The 22,044-nt window shown below is 40.5% G+C and overlaps 1 protein-coding gene across 9 annotated transcripts in view; it reads left to right on the top strand.

The window, feature by feature from the left end:
* Positions 1-22,044, top strand: part of FMNL2 (formin like 2) — a 319,730-nt gene that overhangs the window by 218,503 nt on the left and 79,183 nt on the right. For all 9 annotated transcript variants that reach the window (XM_004743864.3, XM_004743868.3, XM_004743866.3 and 6 more), the window contains exons 5-6: positions 1,933-2,016; positions 5,058-5,210. In XM_004743864.3, the coding sequence (XP_004743921.1) occupies positions 1,933-2,016; positions 5,058-5,210 (237 nt within the window). The remainder of the gene's footprint in view (positions 1-1,932; positions 2,017-5,057; positions 5,211-22,044) is intronic.

Here is a 22,044-nt window from a genome sequence, read left to right as displayed (position 1 = left end):
GTATCCCGAGGTAGATGCCGTGAGCTGGTGTATGTGCTGGTCTGGAAGGGAAGTTTCAACAGGACTGAGAACCAGCTCTCATGAGGCCCGATGGGTGGTTCTTTTGCTTGCCACCCCAGGTTTTTTGTTTTTTGTTTTTTAATTAACGGTTATTTGCTTCTGTGGGGCTGTATTGGGTGCCTACTTTTTGTGATAGCCTGCCTGAGGCATGTGAGGGAAAATAAAGAGATAAGCTGTCTGTTTTTCCTGCTTTGCTGCCCTCTGGGACTCCCCACAGGCCTGAGTTTGCATCCCAGAGTTGGTAGAAGTATGAGAAAGAATGAGCTTGAGGGTAAAACAAAAGAACAAACAGAAACAAAGGAGAAGGAGCCCCCAAAAGAATTTTAAAACAGGCATCCTGAGTCCACCAGATTTTTTTTTCTTCCTTTAAGACAAAGATTTTGAGGGGCACCTGGCTGGCTCAGTGGGTGAAAGCCTCTGCCTGCGGCTCAGGTCATGATCCTAGAGTCCTGGGATGGAGCCCCACATTGGGCTCTCTGCTCAGCAGTCAGCCTGCTTCCCCTCTCTCTCTCTGCCTGCCTCTCTGCCTACGTGTGATCTCTCTCTCTGTGTCAAATAAATAAATAAAATCTTTAAAAAAAAAAAAAGACAAAGATTTTGAGGGGTTGCTCAGCCTTAAAGTTAAAATTCGATTGTGTTGTTCTCATAGTTTATAAAACTGGCTGTCGTGTTTAGAGCAGGTGGGGCTTTCTTTTGGCTTGGTGTTTATGGAGGAAGGCAATCAGGTTGGGAATGCATTTGGCTGATGTACCTCAAGGTTTAATCAGGTATCATACATTCTTCAAAGAGGAATGTCCTGGAGGAAATCTGCAATGGGCGGTGACAGGTGCTTATCTTCTGTACCTGAAGGTTCAGTTTGACCATAGGGCTTCATTGTTAAGAGTTACTATGAAGTGCAATTGAAAATGAGTAAAAATTCTCAGTAAACTGCATTCAAACCCACCACTCAAAGGCAAGGTGATATTACTTAAAATGAATTAAAAAAAAAAAAAAAAGAAGAAGACATGATATGTCATGTCTTGGCTTTGTTAATGGTATGTGGTGCCTGCAAGTTTTTAAGAGGTTTTAACATTCATGGAAAAAATTAAGCAGATCATGATCCCTATTGAATTTCCAGGAACCCCTAAACACTGGTGTCTCATTGGCTACTTGAGTGTTTTCGATGGCTTAGTGTGCCAAGAAGGAGTTGAATGTGGACTTGGAATCACGCCTGGATTTCAGTGTGCATGTCGTCACGTCCTGGGCCTGCCACATTCCCCGTGCAGTCTTGGCTCCTTGAACAGGCTGTGGGTCACTTGTGGTGGAAAATGTACAGTTAGCAAGTTCCTTTTTTTAGAATACTTCTTACACTTTATGCTAAGTCTCCCAAGTAGTAAAATGCAAGGGAGATGCAGGTCTACATTTTGCCCCCTCTTCTTATACATTGAAATGCTGTAGTTGTTTTTGTTTTTGTTTTCCAAAGATTTATTTATTTTAGGGAGAGAGTGGGGGGGTGGGGAGAGCAGAGGGAGAGAGAGTGTTGGAGCAGACACTACCCCCTGCTGCCTCCCTGCCCCCCAACACACAGTGCAGAGCCCGGCACTGGCTCCATCCCAGGACCCTGAGATCATAATCTGAGCCAAAACCAAGAATGAGATGCTTAACTGACTATACCATCCAGGTGCCCCAAAATGCTGTGGTTTTTTGGTTTGGGGTTTTTTTGTTGTTGTTGCACTATGGAAAAGTTCCTCCTAGGTGTGATGGAGTCTAGGCCTTCCTCCATGACTCCCTCTCGGTGAATGTTTCTGGGAGAACAGTAACAGCGTTCCCTGGGCTCTCTCACAGCAGACCGTGTGATGAGCCTCTTTAATAATTGTCTTTATTTTTTGACAGATGGGTCAGAGAGTTTCTGAATGAAGAAAACAGAGGTCTTGATGTTCTAGTGGAATATCTGTCATTTGCCCAGTATGCGGTAACGTAAGTAAAACTTGGCTTGTTGGCTTTTGAATTTCTTGTGGTCACAGAAGATGGAAGTGAATGGCAAAATTCTATACCACACCGAGGGGAGAAACGCAGAAGCAGATGTTGTAAGGTTTAAGGAGGCTTGTTTCTACTCAAGTAACTAAAAGAAAATCATAGAATCATCCATAGAAATGCTTTTAAGGCAAAAGTAAAATAGGGAAGTAAAAATCACCCTTAGAGTCCTTATTTTCAAAAGTGCTCTCCTTAGTGCTCAGCTTACATAAATCCATATGGTAGATGACCCTGGCAGTCACTGAAGGAGGTGTAAGATGTATTGCTGAGTGAATAAAGCAAGACACAGAAAAGAAACTTTTTGTTAAAAAAATTATGTATATGTATATATTTGTTTGTATTTGTATGTGCTAGTAAATGCAGAGAAAATGATAGCAGATATACCAAATCAAGTAGGACTGGAAAAAGGAATTAACAAGAGGCTTTTCCATTTTCTACTTTATATGTATTTGTGTTGTTTTGACTTACCTTACATCAGGTGAAGGTGGAAAATTGCAAAAGACCAGGAAGGAAAATCAATTTAGTTAACCTTGTTTCTTGTTAATTCATAAAATTTTCCCTTTTGCTAGGCTTCTGGAGGAATTTACAACAGAAATGAAAAGTGTACATTTGGATGCGACATTCTTTTTGCATTTACTTCTTTAATCAAAGAATATTGCAGTATCCACCGATTCTCTTTCTCTCTGTCTCTCTGTCTCTGTCTCTCTCTCTCTCTCTCTCACACACACACACATACAGACTGAGGAAGTAATACTGTATTTTTAATTTGACCAGAAGACATTTGCGTGCAGGTGGTGTTTCTCCCCCTGTCTCCCGCCCCAATGCTTCTTTTAAAAGCAGTAACTTGTTTTTTATATTGCATCACTCCAAAGAAGTTCTAAGACTTAACCAGATGTTATAATCCTCAGCACTTCCTTAAGAATTCTTGGGAAGGAAGCTGTAATTACTCCATTCTAGTGGATGCAGAAATTACAGTACAAACTGAAACTGGCTTGATCAGTTTCAGGTTTGATATCTCCTGTTTATGATATGGAAAAGAGTAAGAAACACCAATAGACACGTTCTTGCCTTTCTAGAAAGTTGTCCTCTGAAATATAATCCTAGTTTTATAGTGTGTTCCTCCAAGGATTGTATCTTATCTATGTCCATTGTGTCAAAAACTGCTAACTTCTCTTACACTTAATATTATACGACAAAACACAATAATATTACCCTGCTGCATAATTTAAAATCTGGAGGAAGAGTTTTGGAATTAAGGAAGAGCTAAGAGACTTCAGTTGTAGTGAAAAAGGATGGCATGCTATGTATTACATGTTTGCTATAATTTACCTTTTATCTACATCACAGTAGAGCTCATGCACCCAGCTTTCCCAGGCGTACCCTCACTTCAGACCAGTGGGAGAAAACAGAGTTACCATGAGGGAATTTTAGATGTGGCATAAGACCAAATACAGCAGAAGATCAGAATTCAGAGTTTTGGTTTCCTTCTTCACTTTTTTTTTTTCTTGGCATTACCTTTACATGCTCTGCTGATTAATTTTGGTTTTGTGTTGCTTTATTTAGGTAAATTATATATAGAGACATAACTTACATTTTTTCTTGAAACTAATGGGTTGAAAAACTTCTTACTGTCCTTTTGGCTTGTGGTAATTTCCTAGCCCAGGTAATGTGCACCAGTAGGCTCATCCTCCCTTCCTAGAAAAGGATACTTCACTAAGGTGTGTTTCTTCTCCTCCTGCTCCGTGAGGTGGGCGAGCTGAGAGGAGCATAAGCCTGTGGGACAGCTGAAGGACGTGGGGGTGCTGCATAGTGACTTGGAGAGAATGTTGATGACATGGGTGGTGTTAGGGGTGCCCCGTTGGCTTACCTTCTCCAATATCAGTTGTAGGCTTCTGTTTTTAGTGTTTAAGGATTTGATTACTCAGTCCCACCTCTTTTCTGTTCAGCTCTGCTTCCTGCATCCCAAGGCGTGACAAACTTGCCAGATGGATTCACTGACGATCTGTCCTGGCCGCCGCCTGGCTTAGTATTTAATAGAGGGACAGCATCGCCTAGTTTACAGATGACGATTCTAACAAAATATTTTATTTTGGCGATGGTACCCTTATGAAAAGTCATCCTTATTATTGCCAATATGTATTGTTACTGTCTGTTCTGAGATTGCTGTCCAAACCTTCCATCTGGTATTAATTACAGCCGCCTTCTGTTTATTCTCTGTCTGATCAGGTGTTGCTGGGTGGAACTAGAGGTAGAAACAATTGATAAAATATATTTTTTTGAGAAGGCAGAGCTTCTGTCTTTGGGATGGGAAAATGCACAGAACACAAAGGCCTGGCTGTTTAAAAATTTTGTTCCCCAAATTATACAAGAATGAGCAACTTAACTTGCCATTTATTCTAACATGGTCAACATGAGTAATAACCTCAAAAAATGTCAGAGAAACACCAGTCCTGCTTTAAAGAGCACCACATTGGGAAGAGATTCCAAAATCAAAGCAAATCCATAACTTTGCAAGTAATGTATCACATATGGTTGGAAAAGTACACTTGCCAACACACAGGAGAAAATGCTCAGTGAAAATTGATGGGTAGGAATAAATTAGTATAAGCCTACATATTGACTTGTTAAAGCAAAATGAAGACAGCTGGAAGACGTTTCCCTGCCCTTCCACCATAGCATTGTTAGCCGTTGGTAAGTTAGTAAAACTTGTAGTAAAATACAAATGATACGTTGCTATTAATTTTTCCCTGTTGTTCATCTGTGCGTTGGCCTTGCCCAGTATTTGTCATTTTGGATTTTCGAGGCTAGCTCTGAGTCCGTGGACATTCTTTGGCATTGGTGTTGCCTTTTCAGTTTCCTCTACTTGTGAGGACCTCCCGCCATCGGGTGCAGATGAGCGGTCGGAAGGAGCCGGTTAGGCATAGCCGTGTAATTGTTTGATTGTCCACTTCTAAGTCTTGAGTGGGATCTCTCTTTTGTTTTAGTTTTGATTTCGAGAGCGTGGAAAGCACGGTGGAGAGCTCGGTGGACAAATCAAAGCCCTGGAGTAGGTCTATCGAGGATCTGCACAGAGGGAGCAACCTGCCCTCCCCCGTGGGCAACAGCGTGTCCCGCTCAGGAAGACATTCTGCGCTGCGGTGAGTTTCGTGAACCCAGAGGGAGGCGCGTTCGCTGGGTGATGCTGGGACAGCAGAGCGCCTCACTTTTGTGGCTGGTCCTGTACCACGCAGTGCTGTATCTTTCCGCACAACACTTGCATCTCCGGTGAGGCAAAGGAGAGTTTCTGCGGAGATCATGGGATCATGACTAGGGCAATGCTCTACAGCTTTGAATAGTTTTGGGGAGACACCAGCCCTGCATTTGGCGTAGGAGGAGAATTCTGCTGCCGAATGGTAGAGTGCAGAGGACTCCGTAGATGAGTTTCTAAAACCGGGGGCAGCTGACTTCGTGACTTAGTCTCTGTTTTCTGGGTGGAGGCAGCGCCTCTTGAGATTTGAGGATCTCAGGAATTCCTGGTTGACTCTTCATACTCCCCTCCCTTCTTCCAGTGGTAGCTCAGGTGTGTGTTCTGTGGGACGTGTTCTTAGAGGTGCAAGATGTTGCAGTGACCATTTTTATTTTTATTTTTTGAAGATTTTATTTATTTATTTGACAGGCAGAGATCACAAGTAGGCAGAGAGGCAGGCAGAGGGAGAGAGGAGGAAGCAGGCTTCCCGCCAAGCAGAGAGCCCGATGTGGGGCTCGATCCCAGGAGCCTGGGATCATGACCCGAGCCGAAGGCAGAGGCTTTAACCCACTGAGCCACCCAGGCCCCCCTGTAGTGACCATTTTTATTAATCGAATGCTTTTAAGCAGTGTTCCTTTGGTTAGTGTGCTCAGTTGTCAACCTTTTGTTTCCTCTTAAGGATTCTTCTCCAGTCTGTCATGGCTGAAATGCCACCAAGCTGAGGAAAGATGGGTGCTGACCGCCTGTACGACTAATGAGTACAATATCACTAAGATTGTTCTCTCTTACCTACAGTCATTCATTCACCGAAAAATATTTTTGAGCTTCTGTAAATTGCCAGACACTGTACTTAACGTTAAGGTCAGGATGGCTAAATCAGAACTCCGGCCTGTCAAGGTAGAGATGGCATCCAGAGCAAGTTCATAAATAACTGAATAAATATTTTATTAATTAGCCTTCCCTTCCCCACTGCTGCTTATTCTTTGTAACCTAAAAAATTTATGTCACTTACTCTAGGCTTGATCTGGCACGTGGATGTTGTCCCTGTCAGTGTTGAAGATTCCCATGGGTATTGGGTCATTGGTAGTAGGGTCTGTGTGTCAAGTTGTAAGTCGTGAAAATGTGGCTTGCAGACTTTTCATATTATTAGTCCTCTGATTACTTCCTGTCCCTTTGACTTGGGTTTTGGTCATAGAAAGTAAATACCTCAATAATGAAGTTCAGGTTTGCTGACGGGTTTGACATTTGAATATGATGCTTCTGATCAACCAGTCAGATTTTCCATGTTTGGAGATGCCAGAAATATTAATGGATATGAATGGTTTAATAATAATGAAGAGCAGTGTTTCAGTCTATCTCATGGTCTTTGCAACAGGCTGAGAACTCTATCACTAGCTAGCCTTCACCAAATCTACATGTGGACAAGGCTGATTTGGAAGTTGAAGAAAGGCCAGTCATGTGTGAAGAATTCCCTTCGTGACCTTTGTGTGTGAATAGGAATTCTTACCCTTAGTAGAGATATAATTATATGTAAGGAATTTAATTGACGAAGCACATTTTAAGTTGCTTTCTTATTGTTTCTTACCTGGAATGTATCACCTATTGGCCAGCTACCCCTCAATAAAGATCAATTTTCCTGATTAATAATTTGTTAGGGCTAATTTTGAGTTATGAGGACTGTTCATTGAGAGCACGTTGTTTGTGGAAGAGTGGAGGAGTCGGTAAAATATGGAAATATTTTTGATTCAAGGAGAACTGTAGTCCTGCACCCTAGAAGGCACAGGGCAGGGACATCCATGTCCAGCCTGACTTGCTTGACAGTTGGCTCAAGGTAGATCTTGCTAGAATTCATTTTAAATTGGAAAAATTGACCCAAAGTGTAGGGATAGATACGATGGAGATGTTCTTCTGAGAAACGCAGGAAGTATTTGACCTTTCTGGTTGGCAGATGTGCTTGAAGATGACCAACTAAGAAACCCATATCACATTCTTCTGTCTTGCATCTGAACAGTTTCAGGCTGAGGAATGGAACATTTGGGTTTCCCTTGACTCTTCCTTGATGGGTTCTAGAAACTCAAAATCAATGTGGCAGTAACTTTCATGCTCCTTATTGATCTGAAGCTTAGTTGTTTGCTTTTGTTTTTAAACAATGTATATCAATGACATTCCATTCAGCTCTTGTAGTTCATGGATTTGTGCCTGGATTGTAATTCTGTATATGGTCATTTGATAGCATCTGTGACTTAAAAAAACCAAATGAACCGCGATCAGAAGTACAGGCATATGGTACATGTTGCTTTTCATATACCCAAAGATTGTTTACATTTCTTTTCTCTTCCTCCTCCTTCTCTCCCCTTTCTTTCTCTGCTCCCCACACTTCCTTCACTTTTTGGATTTCTTTTCGTTGTCCTTCTTTTCCATTCTGCCATCTCCTTTCTGATTGTCTTTGCCTCCTCTACTTTGTCCTTTCTCCTCCTACTGTCTCCCTTTCGTCTGGTTCCATTCATTCCTTAACACCACCACCAGATGGTTTCTCTGCCTGAGTATCTTCAGTTCCAATGCCAACAGAGCTGCTTCTCTCCCTGTGGCCTCCAGAGTTTACAGTTTACACATTGGTGATGAGGCTTCAAACTGGAAAAACTCGTAAGTCACGGGTGAGCATGATGGCCACGAGAGCTCATCGTACATGGTGGCAGGGTATCGTGACTGCTCCCATGTTATAATATGATGACCTCATGGCTCCCCATCACCCCGTACTAGAACAAAACCCACTGCCTTTTGAATTTTGATATACTCTGTTATCATATTATTATTCTTTAATCTAAGAATTTGATCCCCTAAGGTATATTGTATTCATGTTACCATTTTTGGGGAAAGCATAAAAGGGTATTAATTCATGTTCTGTAGCTTATTCTGGTAGCTTTGTTTGTTGGGAATATGTCTTTGGATCCAAATGCAGATTTTAGTTCCCTCCTCTTAATCTCCAGATAAGAATGTAGATTCAGTGATCTCATCCTTTATCACTTGGCAAAATGTGTTAGCTAAAGCTGGAAGAGGAAATGAGATTTTAAGAAATTTAAAACACTTTATAAGTGGGGCTTGATTAAAGAAAAACACCATTTTTAAAGAAAATTGTAATGTGACGCACTCTCCTCTTTGTATTCAGACTTCATTTTTTTTTTAATTTCTTTTTTTAAAGATTTTATTTATTTATTTATTTGACAGAGGGAGGGAGATCACAAGTAGGCAGAGCGGCAGGCGGGGGAGGGGGGGCGGGAAGCAAGCTCCCTGCTGAGCAGAGAACCCCATGTGGGGCTCCATTCCAGGACCCTGGGATCATGACCTGAGCCGAAGGCTGAGTCTCAACCCACTGCGCCACGCAGGTGCCCCAAACTTCATTTTTTAACTATTTAAAATGGATTAGTAAAAATTTTAGGACATGACATTCACCTTGAGTTATATCAGGTATTAGATTCTGTATTACATGAATTTGTCAGCTTGGCCAGTGGTCAAAATTGTGAGACTGATGCAGTAGTGACCAGAATTGTACGGTGTTGTAAGCCAAGAGTCTTGTGTGCCTTCAGTTAAGATTCCTGTTAACGTGGCTGTAGGTCTAGCTAAAATAAATGGTGCTGTATATGCATGTGTGTACATACTAGGTTTTGGAAGATAAGGATTGTATTCAGATTTAAGGGAAAGTGATTTTTAATTTTTAAGAATGATTACTTAATGCCATTAGACTTAAATAAGGAGTGACATAGACAGTAAATAAAAGCTTTGGGTTTTTAAAGAAATCCGTGGAGCACTAAGAGCCTGGAAGAAGGGGTCAGATTTTAACTGGGACTTGGGGTTACGGCCAGAGTTGCTATTCAGGGTGAGGAAAGTGCTTCTGGTGGAAGTAAAGTGAAGAAGCATGAGAGGAGCAAAAGCTTACATCAAAGGTCAGGCATGTTTGGGGAAGATGGAAGAAAGTGTCTTTTCTGGAGCAGAAGCTTTTTGATGGGGTATAGGGTGGTTTAATGGCAAAATTGGGTCATATACATCCAAAGCTGGCAAGGCCTCGAGGGTCACCCCGATTGACCCTTCCCAATGTGGTGAGGAAACCAACACCCACGTTTCCTCTAAAATGTGAACTTACAAAAGTATTTATTCCTAAGATACCCCCAGAACAAATTTCACTGTTTTTCCTGAGATCATTATCTTGAAGGAATGACATTTCCTGAATAGTCATCATTCTGTTGACCACCTCTATCTTTAGTGAATTTACATAAAGAGATGACGAGTTCAGATTTAGATCCTTGTTGATAAACATTTTTTCCCTCATGGGACTAATTTTTTTAAGTATTTAAAAATAAGCACAGAGATGTAGAGAACATTGATACACTTTTTACTGGGGAGGAAAATATTGAGTGTTCTCTGCCAGGCACGGTTCTAAGGACTTTGGTGATTTACCACTCACAATGGGTTAATGAGATAGTGGTGACCATTATCCCTGAGAAGAAACTGAAGTCTGTAGTGGCTAAGCAACTTGCCTGGGACCAAACAAGCTAGGTAAGAGGTCGGACTGACTCCAACTTCCAAACCATGTTTCCTGCCTGTTTATGCACAGGGGGATTTTTTCCTCCTTCATTGATAGCCTTTTTAAATCAGGGTGTCCACGTGTCTTTATTCCACTTCACAGAGATGCCAGAGGATCTAGCGGAGACTTTGAGTGACGTGCTGGTCAATATGGCTGATCAGTCGAGATATTACAGAACAAGTTAACACATGAAACATGAAAAAGTGTTTACTAAACAAAGGACAAGAGTAAGGCAGAAAGTTCTGTACTGATAAAATTTCATGGTCACCTATTTGCAGTTGGGAAGGCATTGAAAGGGAAACTTATTAAGTGAAAAAAGTGACTTTTTTTTAACCACAGGGAGGATTATGAGTGAACTTTATGTTTTAGTTTTTATAATGTTTTCGAACTGGCCTAAAATACATGTAGTCTATACTTGTGAATCAGGGAGAGGCCACATAATAAAGAACCTTGAATTTTGGAGTTTGGTTTTTATCTGGTAGGCAACGGAATGGGAAGTCCCATGAGGTGGTTGATCTTTTCAGGTGTGTAGGGTCTGGGGAATGTTTTGGGTGTTGATTGGAGGAAAAGATTGCTGTTGCCTGAATCTATGCAGACGGTACCTGAAAAGCAGAGCAAAAGGCCAAGTATGAAGGGTAGTCAAAATGGAATTTGTGTTTATACAACTAATAATGATTTTTTATTTGCTGAGTACAGACTGATTTACAATGAAAGTTTTGCTAACCTTGGTAAGTTCATTAACCGTTTACATGACTTCTTACATCTATGTAGTTTTATTTTACAGTTGCAAGAATTCCTGTTACCAAAAAACTTTAACTTGCATAATAATAAAAGAAAAATATACTGAAGGACTTAGGAGAGTGAAAAAATTGAGGCTTTTCCTAACCCATCCAAACTACAATTAAAAATAGTGTTCTTGCAGAATTCATATTTTGTGCCTTTGAGATCAACTCCTTAGCATAACTATGGCAAAGTCACGATTATAAATTCATTACTTTTAAATTATAAAATCAGTTAAAAATAAAAAAAAAATTTAGAAGTAGGATTATCAGCTAGAAATGCTCACTTTTAATAAGCCAAGGTGGTGACTTGGTGGCCTTAGGGGTAAAGAGAAAATTTTGCGTATGATTGATTAGAAGAGAAATAGAATCATTAGTAGAAATAGCAGAATTGGAATCTGGAAAGGATCTTGGATGTGATTAGTTGGATGTGGTTTGTCAATGAGACTCTGCACTAAGACCTTACTCTCCGAGGAGTTACCTTGTTCCTGCAGACCGGTTTCTGTGTGCATGCCTGTGGTCCATAGAGTTGATTAGACTCTAGTGCGGCAAATACTTGTGTTCACAGCAGTTCTCCTGATTTTACTTAGATATATGGGAACACCAACTCTGTACCAGTTGGCTGGTAAGTCAGAGGTATTCTAGAAGAGTGGAGCTCTTGGAAGCTCTTCCAAGTTCTTTTTCAACAGTAGCATTTTACCTTCAATTTTAATTGTTGGGGGAAGAAAATAATGTGACCTCTTAACTTTAAACCACTGTGGTATGAGATTAAAAAAAGATCTCTGAATTGTGTAGTTGGAAGCTAAAGCACTTTTTACTTTGATTCGCAAGAAGAACTCATTTCTGTTCATTTTCCAGTTTATATGAATTAGGGATATAATTTCTAAAATGATCTCTGTCCTCTGTTCTCTTCCCTTTTCTGCCCCCAAGTTAGACAAAATCAACTCAGATCTTTTATAGTCCTCAGAATTGAGAGTTGTAATCTGTATTTTGTTTTACATGTGTTCTTTCTTCTTAACTCCATATATTTGAACTTTGCATATGGAAAGATATTGAAAAATCTAATCTATTTCTATAAGGCCCAACTTATGGGGGGGAAAGACTATGAGGAAAAATATATTAAAAATTTTTTTTCTCAAAAAAGTATTTTTTTTCTGAAAGCTTGAGTTCTTTCTGTCCATCTGATAAGATGGCAGATACTGACTGAAATTTTCATTAACACTGAATTTAGAAAGTGAGAAACAGAAAGTAAAGAATAAAGGTAAAAAAATGAAAAGGGTAAGAGTAAAGGAGCGGGAGAAAAAAGAATGAGGAGACGATCATTATAACTAACACCTGAATATCACTTTTGAGGGAAGAGAGATGTTGAAGAAACTCCTTAGCATGACTTTTGTCCTGAAGATCTGAAGTTCCAGAAAATGAAGTAATTACCTATGAAATAAAGACTTTCTAAATTTGCAGACTCTGTAAAAATAATCTGCAACTATAGACTTTCAGTTTTACTTTTCGGCACATTCTGTAAGCAAAAATAACTGAAGATGTCGGGTTGTTGTGTTTCAGATTTTTGTATTTCTTTGTTTATTTGAAGTTGTAAAAAGAGAAAGCTATACTTGGGTTAAGAATGTACCTTTCAGCTTTTTAGCTAGGAGCCCATTTCGATGGCTGTGCTAGTGAAAATGGCGACAGCTTTAGTTTTAGCTTGTAGTGCACCATACAGGCATCTTAGTCAAGCATTTCCGATTCCTAGAAACCCTGATTTCACTTTTCCCCCTCTTCATTGGGTCTTTTCTCCAATGAAAGACCAGCTGAGAGAGGCTATGATATGGAAATCATCTGGCCAATGCATAGTTGGGGGCCTGTCTCACAGGTACTCTGGTTGGTAAAGATGATAGGCTCTGGGACCTGCCTCCCATGTTAGGAGATTAAATTAATTCCTGTAAAGAACTTGGCTCAGTAGTGAGTAGTCAGTCAATGTTAACCTCACAGGATTGAGAGAAAACTTGAGGATGACTCCGGAACTTCCTACAGCTGTGGTCCAGTACCTTCATCATCAGCTAGACTTATCACATACAGAAAGATCCATAAACTATTTGGAGAAGATCTGTGGCTGATAAAGGACACATCTTCATTATACCTTTTGGGAGGCATTCAAAGATTATTAACCCCATTTTTGAGATGAGGAAGCCAAGTCTGAGAGAAGTTATCCAAACCTAGTAATAGAGCCAGGATTTAGAATCAGTCTTCTGACTTCTACGTCGAGTTTTTTATGATTCGATTGAGAAAAATATATGTATGTGTGCTCCTGCACCCGGTCATATGCAAGTGTCCTGAGTCTAACCAAAACCAAAGTATGGAGCTTGAGAGGCTAGAGTGAATGGTAAAACCTAGGGGAGATTCATGATGGGGTCTGGCTGTGGAAGAGCGGTGAGTAAGACCTAGAGGATGGGCTGTGGAAGGGGGGAGGAGGGAGAATGTTCTGAGCTGTGGCTCGGTGCTAAGAGCACATGGTTTGTTTGGGAAACAATGAATAGATCAGTCTGGCTGGAAGCAGTTTAGAGCTGGTTTATGTAATATATTGAAGGCCCAGCTAAGGAATTGGCATTTTAACTCATTGGCAATGATCTATTGAAGGTTTATGAAAAAGAGGGGGTAATTTGGGATAAACATAGAAATATTTCTATTTAAAGGTCACAGGAGATGGACGGTTTCCTTGAACACTCCCCATATATCCATGTAGGGATATATACAGGTTAATTAGCAACTCAATTGCAAACGCCTTTGCTGGAGGGAATATAATGAAAAATCAGAAAATTCAGACAAATACTGGCAGCTCTCCATTCATATGAGTTGGCAGCCTGTTGGTTCACTTATTCCATTCAGAATGTATATATGGAAATATTTTGATTCACAGGTTCTGTTCTAGTTGTTAGCTGGTCCTGTGATGGGAAACGTAGACAAGCGGAAAATTTCAATAGCTAATAAAAAAAAGATTCATTGGGAGGTTCGTGTGTCTCTGTCTCTGTCTCCATCTGCCCTCCCCATCCTCTTTTTCCCTTTTTCTCTTTACCTCCACTTTGAACCGTCTGGACTCAAGTCTTTGAGCTCTGTTTCTTTTGGCTGTGGAGACCATCAGAAAGTGCTTGCTTCATTTTCTTCAGCATTGTATATTTTATGAGTTTAATTGATAGAAGAAATATGCCCAAGTGATGTCATGTCTGAAAGGTAACAGAGGAAACCTAAAACCACAAATCTTGGTGAAATTATATTAAGCCCAGACCTTGGAACCATAAAAAACTAGTAAAATTATGCCAAATTATGTGAATACCCCGTTGGCTTGGCATCCCAATTGAGTTGAACCCTTACTGCAAGCTTCTAAGGAAGTTCTAACTACTATTCTTTATTTATAGATAGGTATGAGTTTTGATATCTGAATAGTTAGACTGTTTGAAAATACTTTCAGTAAGAGGAAAAAATACACCATTCATTTTTCCTGTTGCCATAAGGACTTCGATATTACAGACTTCACACATATTGGCAAGAAAGGTCTACAGACTTCTGAAAAACATTTTTTGTCAGACTTTGGGGAAGTCTGGTTTAGGTCGGTTCAGGAAATATTCATTTAAGGTTTTGTAGTAATATTATTGTCTGGAGAGTACAGGGTCACAGGGAGAGGCAGACATGTACACAACCCACCACAAGAGGATATCCATGTTTAGAAAGAAGTGTATATTGTTAAAACAATAGATTGCTGATCAGACGTACTTCAAGGTATCACTGGGTGAGCAACAAACAGCTTCCATTTTGGTGTTTACTAAGTGCTCGCTGCTTCGCAGATGCTGAGCACTGAACCATATCCATTGCAGATCATGTCTAGTTTTTTTTTTTTTTTTTTTTAAAGATTTTATTTATTTATTTGACAGAGAGAGATCACAAGTAGGCAGAGAAGCAGGCAGAGAGAGAGGAGGAGCAAGATCCCCGCAGAGCAGAAAGTCTGATGCGGGGCTTGATCCCAGGACCCTGAGACCATGACCTGAGCTGAAGACAGAGGCTTTAACCCACTGAGCCACCCAGGCGCCCCATGTTTTTTATTTTTAAAAAACATTTATTTTAGAGATGGGGTGGGGGCAAAGGGAGAGGGAGAAGGAGTCTTAAACAGATCCTGTGTTGAGTGTGGAGCCCGGCACAGAGAGAGCTCAATCTCAGGACCCTGAGATCGTGACCCGAGCCAAAACCAAGAATTGGATGCTTAATTGATTGAGCCATCCAGGTGTCCTATCTCCTTTATTTATTTATTTTTTTTTTGGTTTATTGTGGTAAGAACACAACATGAGATCTTACACTCTTAAATGATTTTTAAGCGTACAATACAGTATTGGTAACTATAGGCACAGTGCTGTATAGCAGATCTCTACAACTTATTCATCTTGCGTAACTGAAACTTCATACCCATTGATTAACAATTCCCAGTGTCCCCCTCCACTCAGTCCCTGGTAACCAACATTCTATTTTTCTCTGCTTCTAAGAGTTACACTGTTGTGGATACCTTTAATTAGGCTCATACAGCATTTGTCCTTCTGGGCCTGGCTTATTTCACTTAGCAGGATGTCCTCAAGGTTCATCCATATTGATACACATTGCAGGATTTCCTTTTTAAAATTTATTTGTTTTTATTTTATTTATTTTTTTAAGATTTCATTTATTTGACAGAGACACAGCGAAGAGAGGGGAATACAAGCAGGGGGAGTGGAAGAGGGAGATGCAGGCTTCCCACCTACCAGGGAGCCCTATGTGGGGCTCGAGCCCAGAACCCTGGGATCAGGACCTGAGCTGAAGGCAGACGCTGAATGACTGAGCCACCCAGGCACCCCTCCTTTTTTCTTAAAGACTAAATGATATTCCATTGGATATATGTAGGTTTCCTTTTTATTTTTTATTTTGATAATCATTTATTTTTTTAAAAAGATTTTAATTTATTTATTTGTTAAGAGAGAATGTGTGAGCACAAGCTGGGGGAACAGCAGAGGGAGAAGCAGGCTCCTCACTGAGCAGGGAGCCCGATGCAAGACGTGATCCCAGGGTCCTGGGCTGAAGGCAGGCACTTAACTGACTGAGCCACCTAGGCATCCTGATATTGTTTAAAATTTTAAAAAATTATAATTATGCTCTTAATACAGATTCAGAAATTCAAATTTTGTTTATTTACTCTACTGTTTACACATTTGCTTTGTCAGCGTACACCCTTTCTAACCATTTGAAAGCAGGTTACAGAATTGTGCCCTTTTACACCTAATTTTAGTGTAGATTTCCTAAGACAAGGACACACTCTTACATAACCATGATACAATTGTCAAAATAAGAATGTTTTAAGATTGATACTGCTTCTTAGTCCAGTCCATTGTCTTCCATTCATGCTTTTTTTTCCCCCCAAACTCTGTCCAGGATACAATGCAAGGATCATTTATCATGTTTAGTGGTTGTGTCTATGTAATGTCCTTTAACTTAGAACAGTTCCTCATCCTTTCTTTGTCTTCCATGACTTAATATTGTGTGTGTGTGTGTGTGAATATACAATATTTTCTTTTTTATTGAGCTATAATTGTATAATGTATAAGTTTTATATGTACAACTTGATTTGAAAAATTTGTATATTGCCATATGATTACCACAGTAGCATTAGCTAACACCTGTCCTGTCACACATCATTACTACTTTTCTTTTCTTTTTTTTTTTTAAGATTTTATTTATTTATTTGACAGAGAAATCACAAGTAGGCAGACAGGCAGGCAGAGAGAGAGGGAGAAGTAGGCTCCCCACTGAACAAAGAGCCCAATGCAGGGCTTGATCCCAGGACCCTGAGATCATAACCTGAGCTGAAGGCAGAGGCTTAACCCACTGAGCCACCCAGGTGCCCCTACTACTTTTTTTCTTAACCAGTTTTTTTTATCCATTCATCTGTTGATTGATGTTTAGGCTGTTATATCCTGGTTGTTAGAAATATGGCTGCAGTGAATACAGGTATGCAGATACCTCTTTGAGATTTTGATTTCAATACTTTTGGATAAATACACAGAAGTGAGGTTGCTCATTCATATGGTAGAACTATTTTTGTTTTTTTGAGGAACTTCGTACTTTTTTCCATAGTGTCTATATAATATAATTTATATTACCCCCCAACAGTGTGTTAAGGGTTTCAGTTTCTCCACATCATTGCCAACACTTGTTATTTTGTGTTTTGTTTTCTTTTTGATAATAGCCATCCTGACAGCGGTGAGGTGATATGTCACATTGTGGTTTTGACTTTCATTTCCCTGGTGATTAGCAATATTGAGCATCCTTATAGATATTGTCAGTCACTTATATGTCTTCTTTAGAGAAATGTCAGTTTAGGCCCTTTGCCTATTCTTTTAATTGGGTTATTTGGGTTTTTTGTTTTGTTTTATTTTGTTGTTAAGTAGTGGAGATATTGTTGTTTTTGTATTAATCCTTTTGTGTCTTTTATTTTTTTTTAAATTATGTTAGTCACCATACAGTACGTCATTAGTTTTTTTTTTTTTTAATTTATTTATTTGACAGAGAGATCACAAGTAGGCAGAGAGACAGGCAGAGAGAGAGAGAGAGGAGTAAGCAGGCTCTCCACTGAGCAGAGAGCCCAATGCAGGGCTCGATCCCAGGACCCTGGGATCATGACCCGAGCCAAAGGCTTTAACTCACTGAGCCATGTAGGCACCCCACGTCATTAGTTTTTGATATAGTGTTCCATGATTCATTGTTTACATATAACACCCAGCGCTCCATGCAATATGTGCTATCCTTAATACCCATCACTGGGCCAACCCTTCTCTGCTACCGACAAAAAAACCCTCAGTTTGTTTCTCGGAGTCCACAGTCTCATAGTTTGTCTTCCCCTCCAATTTTGCCCCCTACATTTTTCTCTTCCTTCTCCTAATGTCCTCTATGCCATTCCTTATGTTCCACAAGTAAGTGAAACCATATAATTGACTTTCTCTGCTTGATTTATTTCACTGAGCATAATCTTCTCCAGTCCCATCCATGTTGATGCGAAAGTTGGTATTCATCCTTTCTTATGGCTGAGTAATATTCCATTGTGTGTATGGACCACATCTTCTTTATCCATTCATCTGTTAAAAGGCATCTTAGCTCTTTCCACAGTTTGACTATTATGGACATTGCTGCTATGAACACTGGGATGCATATAGCCCTTCTTTTCACTACATCTGTATCTTTGGGGTAAATACCCAGTAATGCAATTGCCGGGTCATAGGGTAGCTCTATTTTTAATTTTTTTGAGGAACCTCCACACTGTTTTCCAAAGTGGCTGGACCAACTTGCATTCCCATCAATGATATAAGAGGGTTTCCCTTTCTCCACATCCTCTCCAACATTTGTTGTTTCTTGCCTTGTTAATTTTTGCCTTTCTAACTGGTGTAAGGTGGTATCTCAATGTGGTTTTGATTTGAATTTCCCAGATGGCTAATGATGATGAATATTTTTTCATGTGTCTGTTAGCCATTTGTATGTCTTCATTGGAGAAGTGTCTGTTCATGTTTTCTGCCCATTTTTTGACTTGATTATCTGTTTTTGGGTGTTGAGATTGAGAAGTTCTTTATAGATTTTGGATATCAGCCCTTTATAGTGGAGTTCCTTATGTGTTTTGGGTAATAATGGTTTGCAAATATTTTTTCCAATTTTATAAGTTACCTTTTTACTCTGTTTTATGTCTGTGCAGAAGCTTTTTAGTTTGATGTAATTTACCTTGTCTATTATATTCTTATCTATGAGGAACTAGTTCAAAATTACTATAGCTTCCTTTTCAAACCCTCTTAAAATGAGTAGTGTTTAAAGGACAGCACAACATGGCTCTAGCCAGAACCCTAACAAGCATTACATGTATTTCAGGCTACCAACATGTGCCTGGCAAGAAAAATTCCTGTGTATCTAATCTGTAATTAGGAAGATTCCAAAACAGCTGTTTCCCTGCTTTTTTAGTTTAGTCCCCCCCCCCCCCCCCCGACCTTACCATTCCTTTTTTTCTGGAGGTAAAGATTTGGGTTTGACTTGCGTTGTCATATCTTAGTAGAATAAGTCGATGAGTTGGAGCTCACTCATCAGTCATTCCAAAGGGCTTTTAAAACACACACCTTCTTGGGCAACTAGGTGGCTCAGTCAGTTAAGCCACTGCCTTTGTCTCAGGTAACCAGGGTCCTGGGATCGAGTTATACATCTGGCTCCCTGCTCAGCCGTGATCTTGCTTCTCCCTTTCTTCCCCGTTCTTGCTCTCTGTTACTATCTCTCTCTCTCTCTCAAATAAATAAAATCTTAACAAAACAAAGCACACACCTTCTTTCCCTGTGGCACCTGCTGCCAGTGCTGTGTGGGTTGAGTCTCTCACTACCTGCTTCTCGGCAAATTCATTGCTGTGCATGAAGCAGGTGGCTCAGATGGCAGGTGTCACTGTGGTACTAAACAGGACATGTTTGTATAGGTTTCTTGAAAGATATCTGTAGGAATTGCTTAGTTTTGTCTGCCTATTACACAAGCTTCCACTTATTACTTCATGTGCAAGTAACTACTGGTACACTCAGTCTTAGAATCATTTCTATTTGGTTTTGATCTCAAGTCAGTTTTATAATCTTTTTCCATGTTCACAGAATTTTGTGAATTCTGATTGGCAGCTCCTCCAAGAGAGTGTTTCATCTTCGAATGCTAGAGTAACATTTTCATTTTAATTCACTGCTTGACAGGAGAGTAGATGGTTCTCCAAGTTGATGAAGAGGGTCTGGGAAATTTGGTGGTGTTCATTTCCCTACAAGGTTTAGGTCAAAATGACCTCTCAAAAGATGGGATTTCCTTAAAATTCTTGAGACCTCCAAAAAGTTCCTAAATATGCATCTCCCATTTCCCCCCCGCTCCAGATGTCAGGTTTTCCAAAAATTGGACTCAGGGCTGTTATCTGACTCTGGGAAACCATGTTCTGTGTCCAGACATCCAGAGCCCCAAAGCTCTGTGTGCCCGAGGGGAGAGGAAAAGCTCTCAGGAGAGCCAGCATTGAGGTCTTTCCTCCAGTGGTCCAGTGGCATTAGTTCACAGTCCCTCCACCGAATAGTTTATTCCCTTGGTTTTTCTCTCTGGAATCCGAGGAAGTTCTTTCCAAACCCCTGTATCTCCAGGAAGCTGCCCCAAGTCACCAGAGAGACCTAATTGTTCGGGGACCTCGTAAGACCTGCTCCCATTCACTTAAAGGAACAGTGACACATAGCATGACTTCATTGAGCCAAAAATGATCTCTAAGTGCCTGATAGAGGGAGATCAGTGGAAACGAGGGAGTAAGGACTCTTTGAAAGCTGTCCTCCATAAGAACAATGTGGAAACGGGCAGAATATGCCAGAATCAACTTTTTCAGAATTCTAGAAATTAGCTAGCTTTGCAGCACTCTGGGGAGCATTTTTTTAGGAAAAACGAGTGAATCTTGGTAAGAACAGCTGGCTTTGTGGCATGTCATTGCCCTGTTCTCCTCCCTCCTCGCTCTCTAGTTCCGCAGTAGCCTTGAAAACCAGGAGCTCTGTAATCGCTGGGAAAGCCATCAGCCTGGCAGCCAGCAGAGGGGCAGAATGGAAATGAAGTTCTTTCCAAGCCTCTTTTCCTCCTCCTCCTAGATTAAGCTAAGAGGTACTGTGAGGGTTGAGAACTAGTGAAGAAGCCAGCTTGAAGCCTCTGTTAAGTGCACATACAACATTAGCTGTTGACAGAATCTGCGATCGCTCAAAACCCATTAGATGGGACAAAAGTGTGGCTCCTCTGCCTCGGTCATCCGTAGGAGACCAGGAGAAATGAGGGCTGCCTCTCTCTGGGGCCTCTTAAATAGACCACGGTGAGAGCCTTCAATCTGGCTCTGCTCACATAGTCTCTGTTTTATGTGAAGTTTCATAATAACTTCAGGAAGGAAATCTTGTAGCAATGGGTTTCACAGTGTCTGATTCTGTCATGGTATAGGTGCCAAGTTTATTAGATTACCAGGGAAGCACCCATACCTCCTGCTGAGTCACCCACATAATCCCTTGTAAAGCCCAGGTCTTTATGATCAGTGCTTGTGAAAAGGGGACAACAGTGTAGCCTGAAGGCTATGTCATGGAACCGGATGCAGGCTGCTTTCTACACCCTTTCTTTCAACTACAGTATATTGAACCTTATTTACGTGTGTCAACGTGATTGTGCAACAGCACCTGTGCACTGAGTTGCGATGACTGGCTTTGAGCTGTTTGAGTTTTTAATTGGTCACCAATTATTGCTGTGATTTTCTAGCACCTTAAGGGTATCGTGTAACTCATACATTTGGTGGAGTTTTGTGGCACTGATCACTTACCTTCATACTTTGTCCATGAAACCTGTTAATTACTATTCAGCCTCCTTCTTGAGGTCCAGGTGGACATTTGCAGCACCAGGGACTAAGGCTGTTTTTTTTTTTCTTTTTTTAAAGTCCAGTTTTTCTGATAACACTTGATTGTTTTGTTCCATGTTTTGCAGAATTTTGCCTCATCGCAGAAATTCTACACATTGCTTTATAAGGGTAGAGCAGGGCCAGCTTTCCACCTAAGAGGCCTTTGGGAAACATTGCACAGGACGATTGAAGTGGATAAGGCATTATGATCACACCCTTAGTTAGCCCTCCCATCTTTAGGGGAATCTAAACCTAGATCGTCCACAAGCATTTATTTATTTATTTATTTAAAGATTTTATTTGTTTATTTGACAGAGAGAGAGATCACAAGTAGGCAGAGAGGCAGGCAGAGAGAGAAGGGGAAGCAGGCTCCCTGCTGAGCAGAGAGCCCAATGCGGGGCTCGATCCCAGGACTCTGAGATCATGACCTGAGCCAAAGGCAGAGGCTTTAACCCACTGAGCCACCCAGGTGCCCCTACAAGCATTTATTTTTATGCAGCTTTTCCCCCTTTATTTGGAAAGTAACACACATCTACTGTAGAAGACTAAAAATACAGAAAAAATGATGAATCCAGGGATCACAGGAGATGGGTATATTTTGACTCTGCATTGGTAATAGTTCATGTTCAATTATCTTCAGTGTCATTTTGCCTTTATGAGACTCACCCCTCAATTTGTCCATCCCTTTTAGTTTGACTTCTTGAATCAGAGCCCTATTTAAAAATGACTTTTTTATGCCTAAAGACCATTTCCAGGAATAGGTCTGTATTAACTAAGTCAAATCTGGCTTGGTTGAGGAAATGTTCACTCTACAGGGATTTTAAGTTCGATACTTTGCAGAAAAAAATGTCCTCCTTTAGGCTGTAACTGTCCTCACTACCATGTCATGCTGCACAGGTGTGTGTCCTGCTGAGTTTATTTTGTACGTGAT

The sequence above is a fragment of the Mustela putorius genome, unplaced genomic scaffold, assembly GCF_011764305.1.
Source record: "Mustela putorius furo isolate JIRA1106 unplaced genomic scaffold, ASM1176430v1.1 tig00003869_pilon_pilon_pilon, whole genome shotgun sequence".
Classification (NCBI taxonomy): domain Eukaryota; kingdom Metazoa; phylum Chordata; class Mammalia; order Carnivora; family Mustelidae; genus Mustela; species Mustela putorius.
This window is presented reverse-complemented; position numbering and strand designations above follow the sequence as displayed.